This window comes from Podarcis melisellensis, assembly GCF_964234715.1.
Source record: "Podarcis melisellensis genome assembly, chromosome: 6".
NCBI classification, from domain to species: Eukaryota; Metazoa; Chordata; class Lepidosauria; order Squamata; family Lacertidae; genus Podarcis; species Podarcis melisellensis.
Window position 1 is genome coordinate 71836162 of NC_138538.1, and position 15069 is coordinate 71851230.

Genomic DNA, 15069 nt, shown 5'->3' on the forward strand with positions numbered 1-15069 from the left:
TAAGTTCTCTCCTTGCTAAACCAAAGTGTGTTCCATTGCTGAGCCCCTTCCATCGTGGCAACAATATTTCCTCGGTTTATCATTTACATCAACATTATGAATGGGCAAGGCTAAGTGGCCTGGAAGGAGTTTTCAACACACCTCACCAATGCTGTTTATATTTGGTAAGAATTGGAGATGGGAGCTTTTGCTTTTCACTTGTTAAAATACTTTTTTCCAGCCATGAACCCGTGACTGAATATTACACCAAAATGGGATATTCCACTTAGAAAGTGATCAACAAACAGCATGGGGGACAAATGCTTAAGAGACCAGCATGGTGACAGTACATACGCAAGTAACTGACAGCTTGTAAAACACTGGCTACCGCACAGGGGAATACACACACCTATCAAACAGCTGGACTGTCTGCAGGAGGAATGAAGTTACACATGAAGTAGTGTAAAAAATATAGCCCCAAGTGTGTTGGCTAGAAATGAAGCATCTGCTGTTGGAAAAACAATTGCTGTCCTGATGTGCTCATTAAAAAATGCTATTGAACTCCCACAGTCCTTGCATATGATAAACTTTTCCACTGGAATATATTTGCCTAGGCCAACATTGTTGTTGTCACTGCTCAAGGTTTTGATAATACGGCAAGTATAAAAGGCATCGAGAGCACAGACACCAGCTGTTCTTTTAAAAAAAGAAATATTTTGTAAATATCAAAAACTGAACGCCTGCTTCATTTGTGGATTTAGAACCTAATTTTATCATTAACATTATTGGCTATAATTTTTTTGTTAATATTATTGGCCAGAAATACTGGCTGCTTTCCTTGTACGGATTCTTTTAAGAAGTATAGGCCTTTAGCAAGGAATACATTTATTCATTCTGGATAAGAGCTCTGCACTCCTGCATGAAATGAAATTATTATTACTATTTTATTGCAGTCCTGTATCCACTTGCCTGGGAGGAAGTCCATCTCGCTTAACTAGTCTTGCTTTTGTGCAAAGATGCACACTGTAGCCTCCCAAAATGAAGCCAATCCCTTGCTTGCATTTGATGCCAAATTTAAAACGGGCCAAATGTAAAGCCCATTTGCCAAGGAACAATGAGATGCATCCTTTAAGACTCCCCAATGTTCCTTTGCAGCTGCATCTTTGCATGTCCCACACCTGATGTCATGGGTGTGGCTTGGGGAAAACAACTGCTGTTGATTCCTAAACAATATTAGGATAACTGTCTGCTAGGTCTAATTTTGCCTGTGGGACAGAGGTTCCTGGTGCTTGATGGGTTGCTTTGTAAGTTACATAGGATAAATTGCATTGCAATTTCTGTATTATAAATAGGCACTTTGTAAATATAGTGCTATATTCCAGAGTTCTGTTAAACTCTATGCAAGGGGTGGGGAACCTCAGGCCTGGGGACCAAATGCAGCCCCTCGGGACACACACCTTCTCCTGAGTCCATATCCCTTACCAGCCCTGCTTTGCAGCCTCCCTGAGAGTTCTTGCCTGGTTGGAATGGGTCCTTGAACTCTGATAATGCCTCTTGCTTGCATGGATGGAAGATAGAGATAAAAACATGTAATGATGGAGCCTGGCGAGTCTCTCTGGGGAGAGCATTCCACAGTTGGGGAGACAATCCAGCATTCCACAATTGCACCAGTGGAACTAATCCAGCCTCCTGCCTATGTGTCCGCACTTTACTGACCTCACCATCTGGCCCCTCTATCTTCCCGGAAGCAAGTGTTGCAGCTTCACGTTACCTGGAAAAAGCTGCTCCTGATGGACAGAACAGTACAGGAAGACAAAGTCCTTGAAATGCCCAGGTTCCAAATTGTTTTAAGGTTTTGTAAGTTATTGCTAGCATCTTGAGCATAGCTCAGAAGCAGATTGTCACACACACACCCTTGCTGCCCTTTCATAGGCAGGTAAAAAACTTTTCTATTTCAGCTGACATTTGAAAACCGACTATTTTTGCCATGCCCTATATTGATTTTCACTGTGCTGCTTTCCTGTCATTTGTGGGGGAGCTTTTGGAGTTTGATGGTAAGATTTTACTGGTGCCTATTTTTGTTTTTAACCTTGATTCCCCCTCCCTCCCAAAAAGATTTTTCATAGAGATATGCCGCAATAAATGAATAAAAATGCATGCTCTCTCATTTTTGCTAGTTAACTACAAACCATTTTTTGCAGGAATAACATAATGAAGTACGCATTATTTGCACCTGGGCGTTTTGCATCTTCAAGTGTATCACCTAGCAGAACTATCAAGGAGGGCAATTACATAGTACAAAGGCTTGTAGCATTTCACAATTCATTTCCTCTCTGGAAATCTCCTCTTGCTTGATTTTCAGTAGCACTCAAGGAAACCTCAGCAAAAACTTCTTTTTGGCACAAAGTCATACTTCACACAGTATAGGAAGTGGAACAGAAGAACAGCAGCAAAGTAGGAAAGGAAAACCTAAGAATGCGATGCAGAACATCTTTTTTGGCTTGGTGCTTTTTGGCTTGTGTAATAATACACACTGAATACCTATTTCTGCAGAATTCCAAATCCTGAACATACCCCACTGTAGATGTTCTACTGCCCTGTAGTATCATGCTTTTGAGAATTCATCTAGCACAAGCTAGTGTCAGATTTAACGAAATGCCCAATTTCCATGTTTACTCAGTGAGCATTCTTATTCATCCTCTGCTGCATCAAAGCCCCAGGGGACCAAATTTGCAGGCAAGCTCTGAAAAAATAGAGGAATTTGTCAAGAGCGAGCCATTTGCCCAGAATATACCACTAGCAAACCAGAGCTTTACAAAAGCCAAACAAGACATAACTTGCACAATTCTGACACACAGAAACAATACCAACAACCTCAAATTGGGGGGGGGGGGAGAAATCTTTAATACACGCTTTAAAAGAGGCCAGTGAAAGAACCATATGAACAGGCAAGCAATATCAGAAAACCATGGGGACTCAGACTTAAGAATCTTCATATACAGAGGTCTAGCTTCCAAGGAAAACAAACACTTCTCTATATCATTTCTAAACCTCTTTTCCAACTTCTGAGGATACTTAAGGCAGGTGATTACAGATATTAGAAGTTAAAATAATCTTGGTGATGTGGGCAGATTAGCTATAAATGCTGGATTCAATAGCCTGCAGGTTCCTTAGAGTCTGATGGTTATCGTCTTTTATGGATCTGCTTCAAGATACAGGTATAAGATACAGCCAATATGGTGCCCTTCAGATGTTGCTGGACTACAACTCCCATGAGCACCAACTAGCAGGCCCAATGGTCAGGGATGATGAGAACTGTAGTCAACAACGTTTGGAGGGCATCTTGTTCATTACCTCTGGAGCATTTCTATTGCTGCATTTGATGACCCGATGTATCAAAACTGGCACAATTTGACCCATTCATTTTATCACCATTCAACCTCTCTGTGTGTGCTGTTTTCTTTTGTTAAAAATATACCTCTATCTTTACAGCACCCTGCAAAACATTACTATTTCCTAAATAGTAAAGGGGAGATATTGTTTTTGATTGTTACCTTGTTATGTATTTTTATAATGTAAACTGCCCAGTGATCCTTGGATGAAGGGTGGCATAGAAATTTAATAAATAAAAATAATAAAACAAGCAAACCTCAAGTCTTTACAAGTTGTTCAAATTAAGAAAGCCATGTAAGATCAGTCCACATGCTATTTCCCCCCTCAAGAAAGGAAACAAGTTTGTATCTTTTACTTTCCAATGAAATCTGACTAAATACAATGAAGGAAACAGTGACATAAATTGTTGAGCTTTATTGAACCTGGAAGATGCTCAGCAAGGGGGAGAGAGAGAGAGAACAAGTGGGTGAAAATTTTCTTATCCTCATCCAGTTCCCATGACACAATTAACAATGCTGTTCAAGGGGTTTCTACTATCTTAACTTCTAATTTCTTTTGCAAATCCACTCTAGGAAGCCCATGAGGATTTTCCTTCCAGAAAAGCAAAGCTTAAAAAAAAAAGACATCACAGCCGTAAATGTGATGTTTATTTTTATTGTCCATTTCCATGCCAATCGTCACCATGGTGTTGCACGACTTTAGAACTGAGATGCGACACAGTTTCCTTATCAGGACGAAATAACAGAATTGATGAAAGAGGGAAAACAGATTTCAAAAAGGGAAAGCATTACTATCCGTTGTTAAAAGAACCCTGCTATAACAGATATGATTATCTTTCATACACAGACAATTTTTAAAAGAAACAAACCTTATAAGTGTTAGAAGTAAGGAGGACACTATCCCACCAATTTGGGGGGGGGGGGAACCCACTGTTCAGTATTATTCAATAACACATAGTAATACTATTGCTATTTAATAATAGTAATACTGTTACGATACAGTATTATCTAATAAGACATGAAGGCTGTTTGGTACCTATCGTAATTTGGGGAAATGATGCAACAATGATGTAAGAACACAAGAGCCTGCCTGCTGCATCTGGCCAATGGCTCATCTAGTCCAGCACCCTGTTCTCACAGTGGCCAAGCAGATATCTGTGGGAAACCCTCAAGCAGGCCCCAGCACAAGAGCACTCTCCCCTCCTGTGGTTTCCAGCAACTGGTATTCAGAAGCATTGCTTCCACTGGCAGTGGAAATAGGGCAGAGCCAGCATGACTGGTAGCACTTAGGGAAACATCAGGAAAACTGGATAAACTGCTGCGTGAATGCAGCCAAAGTCTTTTTTTTTTTCCAATTTCCCCATTGCTTTTCTTTCTTTCTTTTTTTTTTTTTAATTTCTCTGTTTATTAAATTTTTTACACAATCATACAATCATCTACAAACCGCAGCAGAACATACAATAGGGGGTCAAAAAAGCAAAGAGGAAAGAAAAAAAAAAAAAGAAGAACAGAAAAAAAATAAAAAAGATAAAAATGAAAATAAAAAAGAGAAAAAGCACAAGAAAAACAGAAAAAGAAAGAGGAAAGAAGAAAAACAAAACCAAAAAAGGATAATAAAACATCGTTCCGTACACTGTGACTTCCATCCTTCCCGGTTTGGGTTGTACAATCCTTATAGTTTACTCGCTGATTACATTATCATTACCAATGTTCAAACATTACAGGTATTAAATTCCATCCACTGAGATTTTCAACATTCCATAAGTCACTTCAACATAGCCCAGAAATTTACTCCAGTCATTTTTTAATTTAGTATTATTTTGAGATCTAATTCTTTGTGTCAGCCTCGCTAGTTCTATATATTGGAATAGTTTCGTCTGCCATTCTTTAACTGTGGGGGTGTTAGATGTTTTCCAATTCTGCGCCAACGCGATCCTGGCCGCCGCCGTGGCGTATTGGAAGAAGTTTTCATCTTCTCTTTTAATCTCTTCTCCTACCATTCCTAAAAGAAACGCTTCCGGTATCTTAGGGAAGTTGTATTTTAAAATTTTCTTTAGTTCCTCATAAATTTGGTCCCAGAATCCTCTCACCACCTCACAGGTCCACCACATATGAAAGAAGTTCCCCACCTTGTTTTTACATCTCCAGCATGTGCTATCACCGGTTTTATACATCTTCCCCAGACTTGCCGGGGTGATGTACCATCGGTACATCATCTTCTCTAGATTTTCTCGGAGAGTAGCACATGCCGAGAACTTCATACCCTTTTTCCATAGTTTCTGCCATTTCTCCTGTTCCAAATTATGTCCCAGATCTCTGGCCCATTTAACCATGACCCCCTTAACTGCCTCATCTCTGGTTTCCCAGCTTAACAATTGTTTATACATTTTAGAGAGGAGTTTGCTATTAGATTCCAATATCTCTACCTGATATTTCGATTTTTTTTCACTCATCCCTGTTTTTTTATGCTCGAGCCACAACGCATTAATCTGATGATATTGAAGCCAGCTGTTTAGTTTTCCTTTTAACTCCTCATAGGGTCTGATTTTCCATCCACCCTCCAGTTTGACTAGGAGGTCCTCATACGTCCATCTCTCCCCCTCTTGGTTTGTTTTTTTGAGCGTTATAATATCTATTGGGGAGATCCACCAAGGCGTACCGCTTTCAATTACTTTTTTATTTCTGTTCCAGGCTTCTAGTAGAGGGCCTCTGATAATATGATTTGAGAAGCTTTTGTGGGCTTTACCTTTATCTTGCCATAAATAAGCGTGCCAGCCAAACCTGGCATCAAAGCCTTCAAGGTCCAGTAGGTCTGGGTTTTTTAAAGTCGCCCAGTCTTTTATCCAACAGAGGCAGGCAGCATCGTAATAGAGCCTTAAATCTGGGACTGCGAAGCCCCCCCTCTCTCTCGCATCCGTCAGCAGTTTGAATTTAATTCTGGCCCTTTTCCCCTGCCATATGAATTTCGTCAGAATTTTTTGCCAGGTCTTAAAACATGATGTTCCTCTTATTATAGGGATATTCTGGAATAAAAACAGTAGTTTTGGTAAGATACTCATTTTGATCGCAGCCATCCTTCCTGACCAAGACAGTTTTAGCCTATTCCAAATGTCCAGATCTCTCTTAATTTCTTGCCAGATCTTGGTGTAATTATCTTCTAATAAGTTTATATTCTTTGGCGATATCCATATTCCCAGGTACTTAACTTTTTTTACTACTTTAATGCCGATCATTTGCTCCAACTGGGTCTTTGCCACTTCATCTAAATTCTTCACTAGAATTTTAGTTTTCCCCTTGTTTAATTTGAACCCCGCCAATTTGCCAAATTCTTCTAAGATCTTTACAGTATTACTAACGCTGTTCATTGGTTCCTCTAAAGTTAGCACCACGTCATCGGCATATGCCTTTAGCTTGTACTCTTTCTCTCCGACTTTTATCCCCTTTATTCTTGATGACTCCCTTATTTTATTTGCCAATATCTCTAGAACCATAATAAAGAGAAGGGGGGATAACGGGCAGCCTTGTCTTGTGCCTTTCGCTATTGTAAAAGGGCTGGAGAGGCTATCATTTATAATCAGCCTTGCCCTTTGCCCTGAGTATATTGCCTTTATCCCTTCTAAAAAGGGTCCCTCTATTCCTACTGTTTTTATACACCGTAACAAAAAGTTCCAAGAAACATTATCGAATGCTTTCTCAGCATCAATAAAAATTAATGCTGCCGGGATATCTATCTTCATATCCAGATATTCGATAATATTCACTAAGTGTCTGACGTTATCTTTTAACTGCCTATTCGGTAAAAAACCCACTTGGTCTTTATGGATGGCTCTCATTAAGTACTTCTTAAGCCTGCTCGCCATAATATCTGCAAAGATCTTATAATCATTGTTGAGCAGGGAAATTGGTCTATAGTTTCTTATATCCGTTTTCTCTGTTTCTGTTTTTGGTATTAACGTAATATGTGCCTCCCTCCATGAATCTGGAATCCTTCCTCCCTGGAGGATGTTGTTAATAACCTCGCTGAGCACTGGGGCTATATGATCTCCTAATATTTTATAATATTTGGCAGTTAATCCATCGGGGCCGGGTGCCTTCCCGTTTTTCATTCTCTTAATGGCTTCCCTCACCTCTTCTACTGTAATACTTTTATTTAGGTGTTTTTTTTCCTCATCCGTTACATGGATCCCTCCACACTCTGCCAGGTATTTTTCTATTTCTACTTCTTCCTCTTCTCCCTTCTCATACAACTTTCCGTAAAATTGGGTAAACCTTCTTTCTATTTCGGTTGTTTCTTCCACTATCTTATCCTCTACTATAAGTTTATTTATCACGTTTTGCTTTTTCCTCCTCCTTAGCTGCCATGCCAGCAACTTCCCAGATTTGTTCGCCGATTCGAAATATTTCTGCTTCATGAATTTAATTTTCCACTCTACCTCTTGATTTAGTAGTGCGGAATATTGTGCCTGCAGCATACTGGAGGTTTGTTTAAGTCTATCATCTCCTGGTCTTATTGCTAATTTTTTTTCACAATCTTTTAGTTGGGTAAGGATCTCTTCTTTCTTTTGGTTTCTCAGTTTTCTCCTGTGGCTATTTTGTTGTATCAGGAGGCCTCTTAGGACTGCTTTACCGGCGTCCCAGACTACGTCAGGGGGCGTACCCTTATTCCAGTTTAAATCAAAATAATTCTTGAGGGTGGCTTTGGCTTTATCTATCACCTCCTCGATTTCTAAGAGGTACTCATTCATCCTCCACCTGTACGGACCTGATGTATCCTTTTTTATTTCCAAAGCTATTGGGCAGTGATCTGATAAGGTTCTGGGTTGTATTTCACATTCCCTTACTTTTGTCAAAATTGTTCTTGAGACCCAAATCTGGTCTATTCTGCCCCAGCTCTGGTGGGGTTCTGAGAAATGAGTAAATTGCCTTGTTACAGGGTTTTTGTGCCTCCATATATCAATTAAATCAAAATTCTCCACCAAATTACTAAAGGATTTTGGCAGCTTCCCTTGATTCACTTTACCCTTCTTTACATTTCTATCCCATTCCGGTGCTAGGACCCCGTTGAGATCCCCAAGTAAGATTAATTTATGGTCTTCCAATTCTAGTAGTATTTGTTCCAACTTCTCAAAAAATTCAGCTTTATTTGTGTTGGGGGCATAAACCGTTACCACGTTGAGTTTCTCTCCCTGACAGTTAAGTTGAATTCCTACTATTCTCCCCTCATCGTCTTTACAGATTAGTACCGGGTCCCACTTTTCTTTAACATATATCACTACTCCCCTTTTCTTATTTATACCCGAGTTGACAAATTCTACCCCTAACTTCTTATTTACTAGGATATGTCTATGTTTTTTTGCTATGTGCGTCTCTTGGAAACAGATTACATCATAGTTCTTATTTTTTAAAGCTTTCTCAATTTTATTCCTTTTCAATTTTTCATTCAACCCATTCACATTCCAGGATAAGAGCTTCAGTGTAACGGCTATTGTTTAACTCTTAAGTGTATTAAGCACTCAGTTCAGTTTTACAAGTTTAAAATCTAGAGTCCTTGTTCCCTAGGACCTCCTCCTCTCCTGCCGCCTCTTCTCCCACCGCGGCATCACTCTCCTCATTTTCTTCCTCAGCGTCTCTTCCTTCCTTTCCCGGCCCCCTCCCCCTCCATCTCTCCTGTTTCTCATCCAGCTCCACCTCCATTGGCCTGTTCTCTATCCTGCCCAATTCCTTCTCATATCTTCTCAAAAATTTCTCAGCTTCTTGAGGATCCAGTAACCTAAACTTTTTATCTTTGTAGAAAAAGGTGATTCCTTCAGGGAATTCCCATCTATACTGTATGTCATTTCTTTTTAAGACCCCTACCACTTGCCTAAACCCCTCTCTTTTACGTAGCAGTCTTATCGGTATTTCTTTATAGATAATGATGGGCCTCCCACCGATTTTCAGTTTATTTCGATAGCTTGTTTTTAGGATCAAATTTTTCATTTCCATTGAATTGAAGATCACTAGACAGTCACCCAGGAATTTATTTGGCTTCAAGTGTTGAGGTCTCGTTTTAATTCTAAATGCATTTTCAATAGTTTGGGTCACCTCATCTTCTCTTAAAGGATGCCACTCTTAAAGTCTTAAAGGATGCCACTCTTCAAAGGGGCTCAAAATGGCATACAAATATGGATTTCCCTTCCCCCTTATCCTCGTAAGAACCACCTTGTAAGGCTATGTTCAAGGTACTGTGACCTTTGTAAATGAGCTGGGAAACTGAGGACCAAAGATTGTACCAGTTAAATGATTACTCCTCCCCGGCAGGCGAGCTCCACAACCTCCAAGATTGTATAAGAGAGGGCTAATACTGCAAATCCTTTTGGGATGTCTCATGGGAAGCAATTCATAAAAATAATGCTCAAGATATATCCAAGAGGTGAACTTCGTCCCCCCTCCCCAACAACCACTAATTTGTGCTGATGAAATGCAACTTCTGTTTTCCAAAATCATCGAGTAAGATCCTTTCTGAGCCAACTAAATCATTTGTTGATGCAATGGCAAGCAGAAAATAATAATTACCGTAAGGCTGGAACCCTAGATATGTCTACTCAGAAGTAATCTCCACCATGTTCAATGGGCTTACATAAGTGAGAATGGGACTGCAGCTTAAAAGAACTTTAGTTGAAATCTCACTTTGGTTATGAACTCAGCTGGTAGCATTGGATAATCTACCAACTTCTCTGAAGTAGGGGATAGCAATGATGGCTAACGTTTCAAAGTTGCGCCATAAGGATAACTGAGATGATGTGTGTAAAGTCCTTTGAGCAGTTAAAAATGCTAAGTATTGCTATTAACCATCAATATCCTGCACATCACCTTCAGACACATTTGGCCTACTTTTAAATATTTATCTGTCACCAAATAAGATCATTACAACATCCAGGCATCACGTCGTGTTAACGAATCAAAATAAGCACTGGCTGGACGCCTTCGTTGAAGTTAAACCCTGGAGAAAGTCCCAGAAGGTTTAAACACATTTTTGAAAGAGTATTATTTTCCATGCAATTGATGAAAAAGAGAGAGAGAGAAGAGGCCAGCTTGTAATGCACTTTATTGGTCAGACATGTCTTTCCCTGCAGCTGGTCACCATTTCCACAATGAGAACATCTCATATTTAAACGAGACATCCATCCACTGTCCACTGTCTCCCCACTACATCATCTTGGACATCTTGGACACTTCCCTGCTGGACTCTATACTTTTGTGCCAGAACAAAAACCACTTGTTGCTTCAGAAACAGCCCACATGGATTAGAAAACATATGAACTTGCTGCTGGTATGTATTTGAGCCGGCATGTATTTTCATAGTTTTGCTCTAAAACCAAGGTATAGTGTCATGTGTGCAAGCAGGAAAGAGCCTGACCAAAGCCACAGGGCTCTCCCCTGCCCTCGCCCTGTTCCTCCTGTCCAGCTTGGAGAAAGACTTTACTAGCATTTACTTTCAGAGATTCCTGGCTTAACATTGCATATGAATCAGACATCATAGTTTAACGCAAAATCTGCTTACTTGAACATGTCAGCTTCATGGGCCCAGTTTGCATATGCCATGTTTTATAAACCATGATGTAATTTGATTGTCAAAACCTGGCCCAGCATCTTAACTATGGTTTATTAACCACAAAATCCACACTCATGAGCCATGGTTTGTTGGTTTATATACCTTGGCTTCCATTAACCTTGCCTTGGTGTTACATGCCAATCAGGCCATGGTTGGGAAGTTGATTGCTTTGCAACTGACCAGTGTTTGTTTTAAAGGCCACTCTCTGGTTTGCACAGCACAATAAGCCATGATTAGTGAAACCTGAAACTATAAACACTAGGAAAGTTCTTCAGGCAGCACAGGAAGGGAGGCAGAAACTCTCACGCCTGGTGCTTCACTCAGTCTCCTTCCTGTTTGTGCAGATAGCACTAGATCTTGGTTTAGCATTATGTGCAAATGTGGCCAACACAAAGCCAACAAAAAGATGAAAATGTATCAGGACAGCGAAGATTAAAAGCTCAAAACCAATTACTTTAAAAACATGAGCAGTTTGGCTGATCTAACACCCGTCTAAGGAGAAATGCCTTGGCCTTCCGGTGGCTCACAATCAGGGAGAGGTCAAGGCAGGCGTTTCTCGGAAGGGAGTTCCCAAGCCTAGGCATTACTACAGAGAAAGGTCTCTCTTGTGTCCCAGGCAAACACAACTCAGATGTTGAATGGGATGTGAAGGGGAGTTGCTCCAACAAATCTTAATGAACAGCAAGCACACATGGGCGGAAATGGACCATTCTAAGTACAAAAGAGCAGTTCTGCTGGATCAGACCAAACATCTATATCGTTCTATATCACATTTCCCATGGAAGCCACCAACTGCCCACAGGCAGAATACGAACACGCCCATTCTGTTACAATTTGCAGTTTTGCTTGTAGTAGTAGACCATAACAAGGTTCCCAATATTATTTCTTGCAAATGCAGTCACACCAGGGAACATTTACATTGGCATTGAACTAAATGCCTCCTGGTGATTAAAAAAAAAATGCAACCTGCAATTAAATCCAAGTGCTTGCAACATTTGGAGGCCCAAATTGACGTTGAGGCCACTTACCTGCAGAGGCTAAACACCCAATCATCAAAGCAAACACTGGAATAATACAACTTGAAGTCATTCTTGCCACACCAGGGGTCTTCGGATCAACTTTCTTTGTAGTTCTTTGTGCCTGGTGGGCACCCTTCTGGGAATATGTTACAACTATAGGTGTTTTGATAGAGAGTCTTCAGTTACCTGCAAAGAAAAGTTTAAAAATAATACTTGTAAAAGCATGTCTTACAGAGAAATGACTTTCTACACAATACTAAACACAGAGAAAGCCAGCACCCTTAAAAAAAGAAAAAGAAAGAAAACCTTTATACTGAGGAACAATGAAAGAAAAAAGAGTTATATTACAGTCACAGGTTTAATTCTCTCCAAGTCGTAACCCCAAACCCATCACTCATTTTGCATTCCACTCACTCATTCACTCTATTTGGCGCCAAGCCAAAGCCTCCAATGCAAAATCCCAAGAACGCCCCTTTTAATTTTTACAAGCACATCTTTCTGGAACTCACTGTTGCGACAGAATAAATCTGATCATAGGTGGGCAACCTTTGGTCAAAATTTAGCACAATCACTAGAGACCAATTCAAGCAGACTTTGAGCCAACTCCTCCTTACGAATCAAACCATGTCATGGTCTTGACTATACTCACTTTGAAATGATTGTGTGCCAAGAAGCTGCCTAACTTTGCCTACCATAAATGATGGCAGCTGGTGCCGCAAAAATCTTGAGAATCACAGAGGCTATACAGAATTATCGGCACTTCTCAGGTTTTCACATACACACATCCCTCCAATACATTTTACAAGATTTGCCTTAGGGTTTCCACCTCTCAAAATGAGATGAAGCCATTATGAGATGGAGAGGAGCATTCTGCTAGGGTGTGAGGAACCCACTTGGGTGTCCTGAAGCTGTTGCTGGGTCTCAACTCCTATTATAGCCCCAGCTAGCAAAGTCAACAGTCAGGGATTGGCTGCCAGTTCAGTTCCGGGCCAAACTCAAGGTGCCAATCCCAGTGCTTCAAGCCCTAAATGACTTAGGCTCCAAACAGCTGTGAGGCCACCTCCTTTTTTTGCTCTTTTGCTGTGGGGGCTCAGCCAGGGCACCCAATGAGGATCTCACAGTCAGAAGCAAGGCAGGCGTATCAGAAGATGATTACGCAGCATGTTGTTGTTTAGTCGTTTAGTCGTGTCCGACTCTTCGTGACCCCATGAACCAGAGCACGCCAGGCACTCCTGTCTTCCACTGCCTCCCGCAGTTTGGTCAAACTCATGCTGGTAGCTTCGAGAACACTGTCCAACCATCTCGTCCTCTGTCGTCCCCTTCTCCTTGTGCCCTCAATCTTTCCCAACATCAGGGTCTTTTCCAGGGAGTCTTCTCTTCTCATGAGGTGGCCAAAGTATTGGAGCCTCAGCTTCAGGATCTGTCCTTCCAGTGAGCACTCAAGGCTGATTTCCTTAAGAATGGTGAGGTTTGATCTTCTTGCAGTCCATGGGACTCTCAAGAGTCTCCTCCAGCACCATAATTCAAAAGCATCAATTCTTCGGTGATCAGCCTTCCTTATGGTCCAGCTCTCACTTCCATAAATCACTACTGGGAAAACCATAGCTTTAACTATACGGACCTTTGTTGGCAAGGCGCAGCATAGGTTTCCCAAAACTTTATGAGAGGGCAGAAGTTACCCAAAGGTCTGTTTGACAGTGAGAGGTGGTGGACTCTTCCTTCAAGGTTGAGATTCCTGCACTGCAGGGGCAAGATGGCTTGGGGGTTCCTTCCAACTATAATTCTATGATTCTAGGTCATCAGTAAGTCCCTCAAGGCTCCTTCGGTTCTGAAAATGGGCCTGAAGCCACAATGAGATGGGTCCAGATTACCCTTTTCCTACAACCACACTTGAAGCTGACCAGTCACCACTGCCTCAACAATCTTGCCCATCCACCACTCTAAATAGTTTATAAATGTATAGTTCCATATGTATCTATAATTCATGGACAGTGAATGAGGCTTCCACCCATTGTAGTGTTGAAAAGCAATCAAGTTGATAACCAACAGCTAGTCCATATTTTGTTGTTCCAGAGTAAGGTTCCATGTGATTAGAAAGTATCTTGGCAAATTTGTCTACCCCCATGCTAGAGTAAAGGAAGACAGATAGGCCACCAGATGCCCGGAGGCTGACCACTGTTGTTAACAGAATGCTACACTGAACAACATTGGTCTGAGTGTTTCATGTTTTAAACTGTTCCTCCTGCATAGACACACACATGCGCCAAGATCTCTTTGCATATGGAAAGCGTACAAGTCAGGAAGAAGTGCTTTTAAGCAAGCCTTCTCCCTGACGTGTTAACCGACGCTTCCAGATTTTCTCTCTCCTTCCTACACACTCATACACAAATTAAAACCACAGTACTGCACGTATTCTGCAGAAGAACACTTTGCTGTTGACTTTGGAACAAAATAATGTGTTCTTTACAATCCATTCCAATGTGTAACCGCAGATTTACTGGAAGTTCATCTATGGGTTTCCAAAAGTAAAACATGTGAGCTACATGTGGCCAGATTCTTCTTCTTCTTCTTCTTCTTTGGAAACGTAAAATCCTCTTCCGTATAACAAGACTTAAAGTCAATCAACTGACCAAATCAGAAACAAATACATGCACATATAGAAGAAGTTTTAAAGTGCTGTCATAAACTTACAGTGTGGGTTTCTGGAAAACAATTCTAAGCCCCTAATATTGTTGTTTTAGACTGTGCATTTTAAAAAAAGATTACTTTTCCTACCCAAGATAGTCATTAGGCAATATATTAAGAAAGCTCTGTGATTTATGATACTACTTGTAGGCTCTCTTGTGTCAAGCATTCAGGGCACAAGCCACAAATTGCAATACTTTGGGTGCCTCCTTCATGGCAGGTCCAGAGGGTGGCAACACAAGAACGGACTTTTTCTGCAGGGGCTCCGTTTGTGGAATGCTCTCCTCATGGATGTTCGTCTGGCGCCTTCATTATACACCTTTAGGCGCCAGGCAAAAATGTTACTTTTCAACCAGGCCTTTGGACACCTGATACCCTGTTAAATGTGTTGTTAAGGGAC

At 40.9% G+C, this 15069-nt stretch overlaps 1 protein-coding gene across 1 annotated transcript in view; it reads right to left on the bottom strand.

Moving 5' to 3' along the window:
- TGFBR3 (transforming growth factor beta receptor 3) overlaps window positions 1-15069 on the bottom strand; it is a 143145-nt gene that overhangs the window by 110338 nt on the left and 17738 nt on the right. The window contains exon 2 of the mRNA XM_081914167.1: window positions 11994-12170. Coding sequence (XP_081770293.1) covers window positions 11994-12054 — 61 coding nt within the window. The 5' untranslated portion in view covers window positions 12055-12170. The remainder of the gene's footprint in view (window positions 1-11993; window positions 12171-15069) is intronic.